At 42.5% G+C, this 19,227-nt stretch overlaps 1 protein-coding gene across 1 annotated transcript in view; it reads left to right on the top strand.

Moving 5' to 3' along the window:
• The window catches only part of DYNLRB2 (dynein light chain roadblock-type 2), a 168,224-nt gene that overhangs the window by 47,371 nt on the left and 101,626 nt on the right, over positions 1-19,227 (top strand). The window contains exon 2 of the mRNA XM_069652865.1: positions 10,695-10,770. Within this exon, the coding sequence (XP_069508966.1) occupies positions 10,695-10,770 (76 nt within the window). The remainder of the gene's footprint in view (positions 1-10,694; positions 10,771-19,227) is intronic.

The following is a 19,227-nucleotide window of genomic DNA, read 5'->3' as shown; positions in this document are numbered from 1 at the left end:
AATCCGAGTGTTGATCAAGAAGGCAATCGCCTAGTAGTAGTGAACCTGTGTGAAATAAAATGGAACGTTTGATACATCGCCACATTGTAAGTTGTAACAGTGTCCATAGTGATTGCAGACCAAGTAGCATGATGTAATTACTTACCTAAATGGTTCCATAATGTATGTATGGAATGCAAATATCAGAAAATTGACACCTCAGATAGCAGAAGGTTTCGCTTCAAGCAGCCAATATTGAAACATGCTGCAATGTTCCCATAGACCTCAATTTCTGCAAAGAAACAAAAGCGGGGCATCCGTGAGTGGCCCTGTGGCTATGATGCATGTAATGATGGGCTGTGTGATGGGATGGAGAAGACCCTCCAGCCTTAACTGTCACTTCTAAGTGTAAATGTACCAAATGCGATCAGGTGTGCTCACCTAAGCGCTAGTCACAATACCGATCCAACAAGCCGTTTGTCAGGACAGAAATGTACTTTGGATAATTACAGGGGATGGAAATAAAAGACGGGCAGGGCGTCCTAGTTGCATAACCTGCTTAGTGTTGAAAAAAAGGCACCAAAGCGGCCAATTTGGAAGAGAGTGAAAAGCCCATACGAGACATTCCCATATTTTGTATCAAAGTGAGTTTCAGTAAAATAATTGCTGTCTTGTCTTTTTCCCCATACGTGCCTTTTGCTCTGTGACGCTTCTCATCCGCTTCTATTAACTTCGCTTGCACCCTGCACTGCACGTCAAATTCCTCCTGTAATAACAAAGACCTTTGCATCTTATACCGTCTTCATCACTATATGCTGAGGGATCATGTATGGAGTTGCTCTACAGCTGCATTTTAAGGGATATAATCCCTTTGCAATCGATGAAGGGTCACTGGTTTGGGGAAAAGGAGGAGGTGGAGCTTTGGATTGGGTGCCTGCTCCGTCATGCTGGTTAAGCATCCATTATTTTTTACTTTGCTCCACCTCCTCTTCCTTGAACATTTTCCACACCTCGAGTATACTCCATCTGTTTCTTAATTGTTTTCCCTTGTGTGTGGCATGTAAATATGGGCACATGTGTTGTAGCACCGTCTTCGAATGAGTGCTGTCTTGAGGCCATGGCATAAACATCTTGTCAGCCAAATCTTTAACCCACTCAACGGGGTATTATATGATTTTTGTTATGTTTCGGGGGAGTAACTCACACAAACGAAAAATTTGGAATATCCACCATGATGATAATATAAAACACAACTTCCCATTAATTGATAAACACTGCTTCAACTGTCACTCAGCTTTTTTCTTTGACTCCTTTTCAAACCCCTCCCCACAAGAGTTCTCCCAGTATTACCACATGCACGTCTATCTCTGACACCAAGTCCCCTATAACACACAATCCTCCTCTTGAGCAGCACCAAAAGCGCTGCTCATGCGCTGACCCCTTTTCCTGGTCCACAACACCAATTCACTTCTTCTACCAATGCAAAAGAACACCTCTATTGTTCCACATTACCCCATAACACAAGTCTGGCACCAGCAAACATTAACACAAATCAAAATACAGCTTTCTTCCTGTATCTGCAGAGGATTCTTCTCTTAATCTCTGCCCCTTAAAGAGGCTTACCATATGGTCTGCCTCAACCCATGACAAAGGTATTCAATCTTTTTATCATCTCTATTTCTCATAAATCATTAACGCACAAAAACCCAGTTCTGGTGTGCGTATTTCATATTCAAATCTAAGGATCCTCTCAGGGTTGGCGTTGTGTCCCCCCCCATCTACGTGCTCCGCTCCACGCCCAGCAGGGCAGCCTGCGGGCACCAGCCAGGACTTTCCATCAACGTAGGTACCTCCTGACCCTTCTCAAGTGCATGCTATATCTGCTCTCCACAGACCACCCTAGCTGTGCAAGGAGCCGTCAATAGTCTGAAAACTCCTTGAGAACCATCATCTGCTACCATGTGTGAAGGTACACCCTAGAACACACAATTTGTCTGAGTAATACTCAATGATGGAGGACTCGGGTGCACGTCAAAACCCAGATTTAATCAAACAATGAATCGTAGCTGGGACAGCATACAAGCATCTCGTTCTCATAGCTCTCAACATTTTTAATGATTGCAAGTGAGTTTTATACCAAAGCTTCATCAGCGATGACGTCGCATTACACAATCTGTCTGCAAAACCTATGGGGAAGTTGGGTTTAATAGCTCATACTACATATATGATGCATAGGGGTTAGTTACTTTATTGGTCTATGGATATCTGATGGCTCTGCCTGGACCCATCCCATTATAGATACTATTTCTGATACATTGTTACAGGGACAGCTAATTGGTTGGAATTTTCCTTCATAGCTGCTGTGGTAAGGGAACTTTCCATTCCTATTTTACCAACCTTGGACACTTTGATGATACATCAAATTGTGAGCAAGCCATAAGTGGGGGAAGAGAATTCTGTTGTCTGCCATGATTACAATGAAAGAATATTCCTGGTCATCCCGAGGCGCTGAGGCCTTCCCTTCCCTTTGTACTTGACTCTGTGTGCTGTCTGATATCTGTGTGTGTACTGAGGGAGTTCTGCAGGTTTCTTATCTATTTTTGGCTCTAGGTGAATAGCCAGTGTTCTTGTCTGGATCACGTGTTGGGATACCGTCTTTGATAGTGGCATTCCTTCTATTTATTCAGGGTTTAGTTGATTGTGACTTAAATGTTGTGTTCTCTGTAGCCACTTGGAACTCTAGTCAGTAACTTTCTGTAGTCTTTTGGCTTACTGATCTCGTGCACCTGGACATTAATGGGCGTTTGTGCTCTTATTAAAATTAATTTACTTGGGAGTCTATCTCTTTGCGTCCTGGGAACTGTTATCTTGTGCCTGCGTTCTGTTAATCTATTAATTCCTTCCTTGTTCCTGACCTTGGCTCTGACTGAGCTACTGTCTTGGCTCTGCACAAGTTTCTAGAATACATGTGTTTTTGTAAATTCAGCATCTTAGGTTCTTAGGCATTGCTAATTTTGAGACCTGCTGCGGCCTCTGTGTTAGGAAGACAAAAGTGAAGCCTTTTTCCTGTCTGCATGTTGGCGACCTATAGCCGCATCTATGCCATACGATGGTGTCCCTGCCTGTGTATTCAGCATCTTCTCTACCTATAATCAAACTGCCTTCTCAGTGCAGTGAGTCCATCTCTTTGTACACAGGAACCTCCTGTCCTTGTATACTCTGTTGCACTATTTATACTACACACCATTTGTGCATTCTACAAACTACTTTTAATCTTTAATTGTGTCGCACAACCCAACTAATCCTTTTTGGCAAATTGCATGTACAGTCACTATAGTTAAACATATTGTTTCATGAAGCTCAATTTAACTCATATTGTCAACCACCCCTCGGTACATGTGGTGTTAAGGTTGTCTCCATTTATAATGTCCTTCGTCTTTGTGGTAATGGGGAGGCCCAAGGCAGAAGTTGGTAATGACGTATTCATCTGCAGCGTCACAGATCGGAAAGTATTCTGGGTAAAATCTCAGTCTCTCATATATCTCTGTATGTCTGGTGTTGCCATTATGTAGTCTATATGGGAGGCATTTTCATGCACACTGGAATAGCTCCCTCTTCATTGGGTACTGGTATCTTCCTGTGTCAGTAAGCCTGTGATAGCCTACTATCTCTTGCCATGTAATCGCTGACCTGGGAATATGCCTCTGTGAGGTGATGGATCTATTTAAATTGAGTGTGAGGGCCATGTTAAAGCCACCCCACCCCTTATTATGTCATATTCCTCATACTTAATATAGCTAGCGCACTTCTGGAAGAAATCGGGGGAGGGGAGGGTCCACATTTGGGGCATTCAAATATTAATCTTTTCTACTTGCAATCCCTGCATATCACCAGCTAGTATAGGAAAATGTCTTGTATCTGCTCGTGCAGGTTAAAACGCACTTTGTGTGAATGTATGTAGCAACCCCTGTTGAGTTTGAGGTATAGGGGGCACTGTACCTGTGTATCCCCCATACCTGCGCCGCCGGCAATCTATCCTTCCATCCCAGGTGCGTCTCCTGCAGCAATAACATACACACTTGATGATCTGATGCATATCAAATTGTCTGCTAACGCTTCCTGCTATTCTTCAACCCCCGTATATTCCAGGACATTACAGTGATACTATCCTGCCCTGATGTTATGTCTGTCAACTTGGCATTCCCCACCTTATCCTCAACTCCCCATCGGTACCCTTTTGCTTTGTGTGTATAGCCTTCCCCTCTGTGTCCAGAAATTGTATGAACCTATTTTAGATACTGTGTACTGTGCTTGAACTTGTAACCCATCCATTAAATAATCCCCCCACCCCAGAAACCCAAACATACTGACCTCAAATCCCCCCATTCCCTGCAGACTAGGAACAGTCCGAATAGGCAGTTACTGCACTGAGAAACGCTTGCTGTCACAGCCGCTCCTCCAGAGTGCCGTAACTCTTGTGCATGCATGCCTTCCAATCCGGTGCTCATTGTCCAAATTCTTTTCATCCGGCACCTACAGTAAGATTATAGGTCTGCTGATGCCGCCATCCAGTCGAACTTCTTATGCATTTTCGTGTACTTCAATGTGGAGGTGAAGCATTATTTTGAGAGGACGATGCAACATCCTTAGAAAATCTGGCCGCCACCCCTGGGTCTGTGCAAAATAAGGTTTTACCGCCCTGTAAGATTCTCCTTTTCTCCAGGTACATCGAGTATTCAGCAGTAGGCTTTCTTTGAAGGCTCCCATTTTCTCTATGGCCATGGACTCTGGTAGCCCAGTAATGCATATGTTGTTGCACCGCAATCTCCCTTCTAAATTGTCGTTCTTCACAATCACCTTCTTCATGTTCTGTTGGAGTTTCAAAACTTTGGTCTGCAATTTCATAATGTGGTCTTCACCTGCGCTAAGCCGTTGTTCTGCCTTCGACATTCTGCCACATAATTTCTCAATTTTTATGGCTGATGATTCCACCTTGCAGGCCAGGCCATACATTTTCTGGCTGAGCTTGTCAGTGCTGTCTTTCAGATCTAGCAGCGTTTGATTGTGTTGTCATGTCCACCGCCATCGTTTCTGTGGGTTGCTCTGCAGTGGGAGCTGCAGGGATTCCCATTTTTGTGAAGTGGTCCAAATTTTCCTGCTTCCTGCGATTCACCATGACTGTGCCCAATGGCAAACTTCTCCTCCTCAGTTCCCCCCAGACTCTCCCACTTTTCCAAGGCTGTCTCTTCTAACCTCCACCCCTTACACCTTACACTGCGGTGCTCTGCTTTGATGTCTTACTTCTAGCTGCTGGGATTGATAGATCAGCATCTCTCCTGCCCTGCACTGTTTGGCATGGTGAGGTTAGGATGTACTTTGGTGCTGCGTGGTGTCCTCGTCCTATTTATCAGCCACATTGTCTCAGCCTCCCCATTGCCACCTCTGCACTCTGCCTCTGGGTGTCCCTGGCTGCTCCTTCCCCCTCTCCCTTCATGAGCTGGCACTCAGTGGTGGCAATGAACGGGATGGGGGAGACCGAGGATGAGTGTGAACACACGTAGGTGCTGTGTGGTCCCTATTAGGGCCAGCAGCCAAGGCTGACACACCCAGTCTGCGGCTTAAATGACTACTCCTGGAACGCTCTGCTCATAGGGCCCGCTCACTCTATGGCAACCTCGTGCTTGTAGCACACTGCCAACGTCGTCTCTCGGCTCCATCACAGAAAGCCCTGGGCATGCCAGCACTGTCTGTGTATTTATGGTTCAGCGGCTGCCCGAGAAATTACCCCAAGTACAGGGTAGGGGGCTGGCTCAATTGCAGTTTCTGCTCCACTGCAGCTACGTCTGGGACGGCCACCTTGACGCTGTCTAGAGACTCGCCCTCCAGGGCAGGGGGTGGGGGCAATCTTCGAACCGCATGCAGGTCTCGCACCGGCCCACTGCAGGATCAGGCCACACCAAAGTAGCTTGGCAGATCTCTGCACTCACAGCTTCAAGGGCGACCGGAGTCAGGTCAACCACACACGGCAGCCTTCTTCTTGTGTTCAGCCTCTAGCAGCATGCCAGCGGATGTTTAAATCGGGATGTTTGTCACAGCAGCGGGAGCTCTTTCAAGATGCTGCCAACTTGCTGTGTGTGCAACAGCACCCCCTGTGATGTGTGTTTTTCCAACTCAGCAGGAATCACTAACACATAAGGATCTTCAGTTCAGATGGTGGTCTGTCTACTTCCCAGAAGATTCCACACACACTCCATGAAAATCTCTATTACCATTTATGTTACAGGTCACCCCCAATATGAATCCCCACCGTCGGTACCAGAGTCTTTTACCTTCATTGTCAGAACATCCAACTGTGTCCATAAAGAAAACTCTCAGGGTTGTTGTACACCGCGTGGGACAGGGATGGCAGCTTTTATTCACAAGGAATCCATTGCTTTGAAGGAACACTACAATTCAATGGCAGCAACACATGGTATATAGATCCCTAACACAATGAAATCTGTGATCACTGCACTGCCGAAAATTGTCACCTTTGAAATCGCCGATGACATTCACAGCGACGCATCGATTTCATAGGTGTTAAAGACGGGTATGCAGAAAGAGCATGAAGTGAATCCAAACTTTAAATTAAAATGACACGATTCACAGTTACAGATTAATAATGAATTAAATGCGAAATTGTATCGTCTGCAGCAGGACGGCAAATGTAGCTATTTGCTTATGTGAGCCCCACGAAGAGTGTGGAAGGTTTCACTGTGAAGCTGCGTAAGACGTGCAGAAGAGACTTTTTATTTTATTGTTTGCCGTGCCCGCACCTCAGAATAATAAAAATACTGTGTGAATATGCATAGATCGGAAAGGTGGGTTATGCTTGTCTGGCTAAACAAAAAAATAAGAGAAAATGAGTCGTTCCTTAGAAAAGCAAAGATCACAGAAAACGGTCAGATCAGGAGGCGAGGTGATTAGGAGAAAAGTAAATATGGATCATAAAAACAGGATAGTATTTTGAGTGAGAGTAAAGAATGTCGATCCATTAAAAAGGGTACGCTCATTGAGTGTCACTAAAACTACTGGTGTAGCCAATGAATAACATAACATTTTTAATTAATTTTGATTATTTATTTTTATTACACTAGGTGAATGTGAATAGATGGAGAAAGCCAAATACGTTTTCTCAAACAAAGGCAATAAACAGCTGAGGATAAAAGGATAAAAGGATATATTTATTCCAGGGAAAAAATTAAAGTTCTGTAACACTTTGGAAATGTACACAATATGTAATAATTGTTGTGGACAGACATGCACTGATAATTAATTAGAAACTAAGAAGTATGTTAAGGAGCATAACCACGAGCCAAATATTAGTACGTCAGAGAGAGCATGAGCAATTTACAAGTGGTCAAGTGGGGAGACGGGTATTAAGTGAACTGCCGCAACATCTTGCGGGAGAAATGCCTAATGCAAGAGCACTGAAACGGAGACTTCTGTACAGAAAAGCGTTAAAGGACAATCCAACAAAAATACCCAAATTTATAGAGGAAATAGAATTACTGTCACAATTTACACTAACAAGCGAAGGAGGACAATTTTTGCTAGCGGATGGCGTGACTGACGAAAAACAATTTTACATATTTTCGACGAGCCAAAACCTAGAAAGATTAGCAAAAAGCGACTATTCGTTGTTGGATGGAACTTGTCTTAGGCGTTTTTTTCAACTTTATAGCATACATGGTATGATTGTTAGTGACTTCTTTCCATTAGTATATATTCTAATGAACAACCAATTTTAAAAATCATATCTCTAAATGTTCCCAAAAATTAAAGGTGAACTACCAAATCCAGTTTTGAATACAATTCGATGCGGTGTGGATTATGAGTTATTGGCTATAAAAGCCTTGCAGCAAATTTTCCCAAACATCCAAATCCAAGGATGCTTCTTCCATTTTCAATTACAGCCAGAATATGTCAGACTATCCAGAAGCATGGATTGCAATCCAAGTATACAAGAGACAGCGATTTTCAGTTCCAAATAAAAAAAAGTGTGTGCGTTAGCATATGTTCCAAGGGATGCAGTAATTGGCAGTTTCCAAGAAGTAATTTCGAGTGAATACTATAAGGAAAGTGAATAAACAATTGCACATTTTCTGAATTACTTTGAGGAAACCTAGTTGGGAAAGCAGATAAGATATGAAAGATGTCAGCCAAGGATCTCAGTAGACTATTGGAATTGCTATGAAGCAATAATAACAGAAGCATCAAAAACAAACAATAAGCTTGATGGGTGGCATCACAACCTAAATGTGGCAATTGGGAGAGGAAAACCAACTTTGTGGAAATCCTTACAAATTGAAGAAAGCCTACAAGAAATCAAAATGTTGCACCACATGAGTGGTAGAGCAATGGCATCTAACTTTAAAAAAAACCCACAAAACTGAACAAGAAGATAAAGGAAATAGCTGAGACGTTTTCAAGAATGAATTTCATAGACTACATATCTAGTCTTGCATTTAATGTAGTGTTTATGATTCAATGAAAGGGAATTTGTTATTACTGCGACCCACATCACTGCGACACACAAAAATGCTGGCTTTTTATATTCAAACCCCCTTTTCACCACATATACATGCGGGGTGAAACCCCCACAGTCCTCCCTACTTGAATGAAATACCATACCCCCCAACATATTATTGTGGTGTAAAGGGGGAAAAATAATAAAGTCAATATGTTCGGAGGTCGCAGTGATGGGGTGTGCAGTGATTTATTTTGTGCAGTATAAATTGGACTATTATTTAGTTTTAAGCACTAAGCATTGAGTAAAATAGAAATGCTGATTCAGAAGCTTTAATACGGTATTTGAGTATGTTATTCTATATATTTAAACAAAGTTTACAAGAGTTAGAAAAATGTTTGCAATTGTAAACACATTTTAAAGAATATTAATTTTTTAGTTCCAATATTTATCGAAAAAGATTTAAACAAATACTTTCTTTTTAAAGTCTACTGCCTGGCTAGTTCTTTTTTCATAACAAGAATAGTGCATGCCGATTATTAAATGATCCATTTTGCCCTACCGCATGGTACATAAAAACACATCACATTTCCCTCTACTCGCCAATAGAAAGGCGGTCGAAAACTGACAGAAGAAAAATTGACGGACTGCATTGTACATAAAATCAATAAGTGATGCAGTTTGCAAGACTGCATTTTACATAAACGTGGCCCCCAACTCGCTGATCAAATCGCAGTTGAAACCCGAGCACGGTTTGGAGTAGTAATAAACAAATAATATGGCCATTGACTCATCAAAATAAACGCGGTGGAAAGATGACAGAAGTAATCTTAAGGTAAGAGTCGAGGTGATTCTAGAAAGGGGTCGCAGTTGACAATTAGTCGGTGATATATTACAGGCAGTGAATGCAGTAATGTGATGAACGCAGTAAAGTGGGCAACGTTTGGGTATCGTTCTGCACAATGATGAATCTCGTTCATCATCGGTTCTCTTCCACCACTAGTTGTTCTCTGTGTCTTTAACACAACTGCAGGGAGCCAGTGGTAAACACCGACCTCTGCCCTTCTCCATAGGACATTGCTTCTCCTGAGCAATGTCTCTTAACCCCGGTGAACTCCCGTGGCACCATTGGTCCTCAAGACCGTCAGCTCCCCAATGACAATCACTGGCGTTCTCCGATCACCAACTTTGAAGCCTCCGCCCTCCTCTGCTAGCCAACACGTCCTCTGTGCAGTCTCCCTTCACTGGATCCTCTGCTGCACACTTCCCAGGGTGACAATGGTCCTTCACGTCAGTCCAATACCGCCAGCCCACCAGGGTTTATTCCGGGCGGTTTCCGATATGCATTTCTGCAACGCAAGTCCATCTAGGCCTTCAATTTTCATGACAAACGGGGAAAAGTCAAGGGGAGAGTCGTTAAACGGCAGCCATATTGTCCACTCCTCCTGGGGGCTTCTCACAGTGACATTTCTATTTATTTTTTATCAAAATGTTACTCGCTTCACGTGTTCAGTATTCTGTGCTAAAATATTATAATTACAACAAAATAAAACTAGTATGATTTGGTTAATCCAGGTTTTCAGTCTCACTCCTATAATTGAGCATGCGTTTCGATTCTGTTTGATGGTTCTGCGGCATAAATGCGCGACAATGTCTCTATAATTTCCCATTGATAAAAACATATTTAAATAGAGCATCTGAAAAGTTCTTTGGAGTCTGAAACCACATCCCTCTGTTTGGATAATGGAAAAGTACCTCCTGCTAGTGTGAACTTGGACAATGGTCTGCAGAGTCCCAGCTTATGCTCTGTTACTGATTAACACAGAATAATTTCTAACTTGTTCCATGTTACCTTTTTGTCTGCACAAGCATAATAGCTCCTTCTAGTCTTCACTCGGGTCCTTATCTATCAAGCGTGAAGTTCTGTCTTTCCTTGCATCAACTTGAAAATGCGTTTTTATGTCAGTATTTGGATTTTATTGTAATGCATCTTGTTATTGTCATGAATCGAGGTGCAGCCAAAGCAAACTCCTGCAATACAAATGATGACAAATATTTTATTGCATCACATGAACTGTGTCGTCACCTTAAAGATTCAAATATGCGGTTTAAATAACGACATTGGCTTTTAATGCTAGTTTTCATGATCTAATTTAACTTTTCATTTGGATATTAACGTTTTAAACATTTTGATTACTTACCAAAGGCTGAAGTGGAAGAAACGCTGAAGAGAATCCAGTCGCATAAAGGGGTAATTGGAATGATAGTCGTAAATTCAGAAGGTAAATGTATACATATCCTTCTCACATGAAAAGCAAAGAAATATTGGTCCATCTCGATAGCTAAGTGTTTTCACACCCTGTGCATATGCCCTTTTTGATGGTTTTAGTATGGTCACTTTTAAACTTGCGTTTGATTTTTTTACATTGTAATTAAAATGGTATCCGGTTTGTGGTTTTCATTTGACCACTTTGACGAAAAGTTAGAAATATATATATATATATATTTTTAACTAAAAAATAATTTATTTAGCCTACACCATACTAGCACAACCAGCATTCTATATACACACAACGCACGCACCATACCATAACTATTTTATGCTTTCTGCACGTTTGCTTTTGGCCATTCGCACTTCCTCCATCGGATCCTTCAGATATTGGATCTCCTTTACGAGGGAGTCCAGCTTCTCCTGTAGGACATCGATCTTGTCTTCTCGCTCACGGCACTCAGCCGAGATGGCTTCCTGCTCAGCTCTGTTCTTTGCACAAATATATGCTGATAACTGCTTTTTGTAAATCACATGAGCTGAATGTGTGAAATTGCAAACATTTCTGTTTACCCAAATTTCCAAATGCATGTTTGGGCTCATTTTAAATCCCTGTAAATGACGTTTCGTTTGCACTTTTCATCGTTTGCATGTCGGAGGACAAATTGGAGGTGCAAAGTGGAAACACAATCGCTTTTATGCCTCTCTTTTGCACTCCTGCCATGCCAAATGAGGGACCACTGTCTGCTATTAATGCATGGCAGACCGCGTTTACAAAGGGATTCACCTACATTTTGATGGTGTAAAAAGTAGGCAGATTGCATAGAATTCATAGCTGTTGCATTTGAATGGGGTAAATGATATGGGAGACGCAAATGGGTATTTCGTTCCATGCCCCTTCTGCGCTATTCAAATCCTTGAAAATGAACAGTAACACAATTAATGCATACAATTTATACGCATTACTTTTATGCATTAATTTTACTTGACTCCTCGAGGAACATGAACCCTGTTGTGTTTATGCTTCTTACGTTTTCTTTGTCACAGGTTGTTTCATTCATTCAAATTTGTACATGCCTGTTCTTAATAAATATAGTAAGAAAAATATCAGAGCAATTAGGCCACTAATTTGTAAAAAATTATGAATCGATAGTCCAATGTCTGTATTGCCATTGAAACACTTGTGTATAGGCGTGTTATAAATGCCATATATCATATCATTTTTCCAAATATATCCTGAAATCAAGCTTATAAAATATTAATTAAACTCATTGGACAAAATGCCTGTAACCTAATTCAAATTACACTCATTGTGAGAGTGTAGAAGAAGGAAACGGACAAGGAGGGATCATGTTTTGGGTCATAGGGGCTCATTATATGTTTGCCGGTATTCCACCGTTAAATCTAGCGGATACTGTCGAACAGACCTACCATTACCGGTACCTGATATGCCAGAATTATCGGCATATTGCAGGTGCCGGCAACGGTAGGGAAATCCCTATTACTGGTATTACTGCTATTACCGGCACCAGTAATACCGGTGCCTTTTAAAACTGGCTGTTTTTTGCAGGTGGGGTGTCAGAGTTACCTCCAGCTCTTGGCTGAAGGTAAATCGGGCCACCCCAACGGCAAACCTAGGGCAGTCCAGAACGTGATGGTAAATGGAATTACCGGCATACTACTAATGAGGCCCATACACTTTTATTTAACTAAGAGAAAAACCTACCTATCACTATTGCTAGAGGGGTTTCCCTGCCTCAACCTAAAAAAATATATGGGCTTGTCAGAACGTCTGTAAAAAGCAGTGTTCTTCCCGTCCTCTGTCCAATAAGCTTCTAAACTAACCCTAACAGTAGAAAACATAAGCGTTTTAACCAAAGTGAAGTTTGTGTTTCTTTTACCAGGAGAATGACTCTCTTCTCCTGGTTTTAACACTTCAGTCTCACAATGGACCAGGGAATGGCTCCCTTCTCCTGGTCCTTTTTACAAATGTTCTTCACTAAAAGGGTCTTTGTGCACCTCATCAGAAACTCTGGATGAGTCTCTTTACCTCCTTCCACGAGGCATAGAAACGTAGGGCCTTACTTCGTCTCCATGTGATACCCTTCTGAGGGAAACTATTCTAAGGACTCTTGGTGCTTTCTTTATATGTCTCTTTGTAGATTTCTTCAATGTCTGTACTGTAATGAGGGAAGTGAATTCTGAGGCACTCTGATTTAATAGTGGGGTTTCTTGTTCCACTATGAGGGAGATGGCGCTCGATACACTCTGTTTCAACTAAGGATTCTCTGGGCTCACTACGCCAAGGGAGATGACTCCCACTATCCTATAGGGTTGTTTCTACTGCCACTGCACCAAGGGAGATGCCGCCTGATATACCTTTCTTCATTTGGTGGTATTTTGGCTACCCCTGCGCTAAGGGAGATGTCTCCTGATGACCTCTTCTTTACTGGTGGTATTTCAGCTGCCACTGCGCCGAAAGAGATGACTCCCAATATGCAAATTCCTTTCCTCTTCCCCCGGATCCCATCCAGCTTGCCGTTGGTTCCTTTTAGCTTCAAGGGAACGTGGGTCTGGTTCTTCCTGGGGTCACAGGTCTTCTGCTATGGCCGTGTCTTCTCCTGTGCGGCGCCGCAGTGAGGTGCGGCTGGCTATCTGGGCACAGTTCATGGACGCACGTTTCATCTTTGGCAGGTCGCGCAACCACCCTGGCTTCCCCGATGCTGCAACAAGTCTGCTCCATGCCGGCTCTCTGGATGCTTTGCTCACATCCACACTTCCACAGCGTCTCCTTCCTCAAGTTGAATACCCTGTGCTGCTCCAGCGGGCTCCTGCTTCAGCGACGAGGGACATCTAGTCAGTTCTCTCTTTCTCTTTTATTTTGCTGACCCCGCCTTTGCGTATTGTCAGTCTTGTTGTGAATAGTCTCTTTGGTAATCCTCATGCCTCCTGTGGGCCACCTCATCACAGTACGTGTGCAGGTTTGCATGCTGCTATTCCATAGGGTTGTCTTGCTCTTCCTCATCCCAGTATATTTTCCACTAGGTGCAGTCATGGTTTCACAAAGATACATACTTCTTCTATCAGTGGTGGGAACAGGGGATGGAAATGAAGGAAGTGGGTTAAGTGATACGAAATGTTGGGGCGGGTTCTCCTGGTGGTTGTTCTTGAAACCAGGAGTGGAGTTCCTCCCTATGAGGTCCTCTCTCATGTTACCACCATTAGGGGGACTATTGGGTAGCATCCTCATTTCTCTAGCCTCAAAGGAAAGCTCCCCCGCCCCCTGGAGAAAAGCGACATCATTCCATGATTCATCATATACCCTTTCCCTCGTGACATTGCCTTCCCCATCTTCTTTTATAGTCGGAAAAGAAGGCTTGTCCCCAAGACGTGTTGTACTGGTTCCCTGTCCCAAATAGGTGGTTCTTTATGTGCTTGATTAATGGAACCTAAAGATCTTATTTTAAGGTATATCTGGATGATTTTGGACATCCACTGTTGGAGCTTGGAAATGATGGTACCTATGATCAACTGGGCTGGTAGCTTAGGAATTACTGCTATGGGGATGCACATTTCCTTCCCTAAAATGGTGATAGATATTTCAACCTAGGGCTGTTTCTCAGTGTGTCCATGAATTCATTGGACCTTCTTCTTTGGTGGTCCTGTCCAGCTCAGACGTACTAACTCCAGGTGTATAGCACACCCCTTACTACCACTATCTAGTTGGGCCCAAAACGTCAATTTTGAATGGTAGCAAGGACTCTTTAGATGGTTATGTTGCCTCCTGCATAAAGGCATTTATTGATACCTTTGCTACTCTTACTTTTCCTCTCCCTCACACAAAGCAAGCCACCTTCCTTTTCCTTTGAACTTAATATATAGGTGATGTTTGGGCTAAAGGATTGTAGTAAGAGCCAACTGAGATGTTTCTGTGAATGTTTTTGGCGGGTGAGAGAAAGAAAGATCTTGCATTTAAAGGACAGTTTCTCGTGGCATGGTCTGTTCCTCTGCACGAGTAGCATATGTGGTTGTTGTTCGGTATCACCTGTTTGCCCCGACTGCCTCCCTTCCAAGTAAAGGGTTCCTTGAATTGGGAGATTTTCAGTAATTCTACTTCTCCTAGTGATTTTGGTGTTTTGCAATTCTCCAGGCTGGGTGTAAGGTTTTCTTTCTTAATTGGGTCATCTACATCTTTCTGTTTCATAAAGGAACTACTTCTGGAGGATGCTAGAGAGATGGTGATTCCTTTATCATTGGGCAGATTCTTCGGACTCCCAGGAACAGCTAAGTCCATCCCCTCCTACTGAGATGCGATTTAATCTGGGAGTTTTTGCCCTCCCTCCTACGTTTTGGAACCTAGACCGAATTCATTTTGGAGGGATGATTGAGGGGGTTTCACCTCTATATTGGGATATGTTTTGATGGGGGGGGGAACTCTTTTTGGGACCCTTTTGAATTTCCAGATTCCCTATTCTCCAAAGTGGTCATAGGGTTTATCAGAATGTGTTGCTCCCCTCCCTCTCTTTTTTTATTTCTTTGTTTGTTTTGTTTATTGGTCAAAAACAATTTCAACATTAAAAAAAACATTTAGATAAAAGAAACTTACATTTGAATTAATCAGAAGATCATATGGAAGATTAATAATAGAATAAGAACAAGCATGGAAATAGTTACATACACAAGTACGATTTAAATAAAACAGCAATACATTCATAAACGATTCATGATGCAAACAGAATTCCAAACCACAAGACCGTGATAATTTATTCTCAAGAGTAGAAGTGCAATTCAACTCATGCTATTCCAGAGCATTTAAGTTCAGGCTATCAATAAAGGCATAGATACAACCATTGACACTTGCATACCATCAATGCATTTTCTCCAAAAGGATTTTTGATCCAAACAAACCACTGAGTCGAAATATGTTTTTGACAACAAAAACTACATTCAGTTTCTGTGGCCAAGAGCCATTTCCATTTGAACAGAACCTCTTTGGTTAAGAGAAGGTTCCAGCGGAACCGCAGGTATGTATTCCTGTTCTTAGCACTTTGAAATTTCACCAAGTAGGATATCGCCACCCCTCTACTTCTATGCTCATTTTGCAAATCGGAAAGGCTGGTGTATGCATGCAAGATTTCTGTGTTTGCACACCAAATGTGTGCAAAAAGATTTTTTTAACACATTCTGGATTTTTGGTTAGATCAGCCTTACACGTTAGGATTTCACAGTGATTTGTGAGTTTTGCCAACAACTGTTCCTGGCCAGATTTCATATCCTTAGCAATTGCCACATGTAATTGTTTTCATGAGGTTGCAAACATTTGGCATATAGCAGCAAGAGATGCCACTGGCCTTTAGCTTTCAAAGACGTCAATCCAAGTTCATGTCTAATGGCACTCACTGGTACTGAGTTTGGAACACCTAGGACCTTGCGCCAAATCGCACACTCAAGCCGAGTGAGATAATCGAGGGCCCAAGCTCAATGCTATATAACAATTTAGGACTGATTTTACCCTCAGAAAACCTAATTAGAGGGACCAAGGAAAACTTGCAGTATCGTGATTTGATTCTTTTCATTTCAGGAATGAGGTAATCTACTTTTACCCTTAGGTGATTCCTGAGGAAATCTTCGTTTATGGAACCAGTCATTGGGTAACCAAGATATATAGTTGTCCTAGCCCTCTCTGAGGCAACCTCCTTCACAGTGCAGCTTAATGTCATTTTGCAAGCCTGCCTGGCAAACATCGGCTGAGTTTTTGGGGAATTTTTGAGATTTACCCATGCAAAACCTTCAAAAGCCACCAAAAGGCAATGTAGTCCCATTTGTGTGCGATCCAGCAGCACAAAGTCTTTGGCGTAAGTCATCCAACTAACAGCCACATTTAGGTGGGGCCAGGGAGGCTGCCTCCAGCAACCAGCCTACGTCTGCAACTTATAGGTTGAAAAGGCAGGAGGCAAGAATGCACCCCAACCTCAAACCGTTGCTTGTGTGTATTTTTTCAGATAGATTACCCTCCATGTTTAGTCTAACCTGGACATTGGTGTCTTTGTGCAATTTAATGATTAATTTCAATAGGCCCTCATCAATACCCCACTTCCTTAATTTTGCCCAGAGCCTGGGTCTAGAGACAGTGTCAAATGCATAAGTCTAGGGTTGCCAAGTGTATGACGAAATATTTGCCTTGAGTGACTTGGTCCTGAAGACAGCTCAGTACATAGCCATTTAGATTTGTACTGCGGTTTTCACGAAAGCCAGTTTGAAATGATGTTGGCAAGTTTGTGGTTTGGGCCCAGGTGTTTTAGCACCAGACTGGCAAACATTTTGCTGTCAGCATCTAACATTGAAATGGGTCAATAGTTTTTGGCATCTGATCTGCTGCCTTTTTTATATATCGGAATGATATAGACAGTTCTCCATGTTGATGGATATAGGCCGGTCTTCAGAATGTCATCAAAGAGGAACTTTAAAATCCCTACGCATTCTGTCATGGCTCCCCCAAACAGACTGTTTGATATATTATTTGGGCCCAGAGCTCTAGAATTGCTTGTTCATTTAATAGCCTTCAACCCATCAGACGTCTCAAAAGTAATGGCACCCACAAGCTCATTTTGAGCAATATTACATCTTTCTAGACCGTGGTTATCTACGACTGGATCCCCCTCACTGTCATACATTACTTTAAAGTGCTGAATCCAATCCTCTTTCAAGACCGCGTTCATGGTGTTTTCGCCACTGCCTTTGTGTTAACTGTTCATTAATACCCAGACTGAGCATGAGTCTTTCTTCTGTAGATACCACAACATTTCTTCTGCATCTTATTGAACCATTATGGCACAATCATTTTTAACCCAGTTTTTATAATTTAACCTGATCTTTCTAATAAACTCTAGACTTTCATTTTCGGTCCCATACTGCCTCTTTATTGTTTTAATCATGAGTCTCATTTCCTTCTTTTGTTTTTGTTACTACTGCCGCATCATATCGATGTGTTTTCTTGTTACTGGTATGTTTGACATTACGTTCTTCTCACTTACCACCATGTTTGGACTCTATTGCCTTATGGAGAAAGTCACCATAGTTATCATGGGTGAAAGTCAGTATTTCCATTTCATAGTTGGTACTTTCTTTTTTTTGAAAATAAAGTTTATTGACATTTTAGTCATATAACGTCAAAACAACATTGATATCTTCAATAACACCACCGCCATGAAACCCCCCCTCCCCTTGCCCCCAAGCAATGCATTTCCAACCAAAAGTTCACTCCTGAGTCTGGACAGTTCATCTTTATTCTTATCCTGAGTCCAGGTTGTCTCGTGGCACCTCTGAACGCTAAGGAAGCCCTTCCCTGTTTAAAGTTTACCATTGTAAATGTTTCCAGTTGGTTTAGTCTCTCCAATTCAGCAGATCCTCCTTGGGCTTGCCCACCTCCCTCTAGTGTTCAGCCCTTCTGGTCCGCCCTCTCATGTTTCTCAAAAGAGGGGAGCCAGGCTGCCTCAATATTGACCCTGGACTCCGCCAAGAGGTTGGTGAGTTATTCCACGTTATGAATAGCTGAAACTTTCGTCACCCATTCACTCTCAACAGGCATACGCTGTGTTTTCTACTGCAGGGCCAGGCAGCACCTCCCCGCTACAAGCATGGTGTGGAGCATGTGACCTGGATCCAGGAGGAGCCATGGAGAGAGGTCCCTACATATCCCGTCCACTCACTCAATCCAGGAAAGGACTTCCTCCCAAAACCACCTTGCTTTAGGGCAGCTCCACCACATGTGCCCATAATCTCCTCTCTCCTGGTGACATTTCCAGCAACGTAGGTCGTGTTTTAAAAAAATGAGAGCCTGTTTTTATTGTGTCTACAACTCCATAACATAGTTGGCAGTTCACTTTCAAACAGGAGGTGGAAAATGTATTCTACATTTTGTCTGAATCTGGGGTCTTCAGAATGCATTAGTAAAGAGAGATATTCTGATGCAGTAATTTGTATGGATCTTTCATCATATCTTACTCCTTTTCCTGTAGGAAAGAGAAGAGAAAAATAATGTGCTTCTATACTTTTCACCCACATGCTCATTGGGGTCCTTTTGGCTTGACGCATTTGATATGTTTCTAATGCATCTTCTATGCTGTCTTTGGAGTGTAGTGGGTGAATTGTATACTGGTCTAAATTGTTGACTGCAGTAATAGGAGCTACACATTCAAATTGTCCAGTTTGTGGTGAATCTTTATACTCGCTCAAATCTTGATTTGACACTCGCTCGTTTTTGTGGTGATATAGCACGCGGGCGGCTGGTGGAAATAAAGGTTTGAAAATGAGTCCCATTGCTAGTAAGAATTGGCTTATCCACATTACAGAGCTACATAATTCTGGTATTGAAAGTAAAGCGCTTCCCTCGGGGGGCCAGATGCACCTGGAGGACATCGGACATTGAGAGCCTAATGCGCCTTATTTCGAAACAAGCTTAAGGCATTGA

This window comes from Ambystoma mexicanum, chromosome 1p (assembly GCF_040938575.1).
Source record: "Ambystoma mexicanum isolate Mex_15411 chromosome 1p, UKY_AmexF1_1, whole genome shotgun sequence".
Taxonomy (NCBI): Eukaryota; Metazoa; Chordata; class Amphibia; order Caudata; family Ambystomatidae; genus Ambystoma; species Ambystoma mexicanum.
This window is presented reverse-complemented; position numbering and strand designations above follow the sequence as displayed.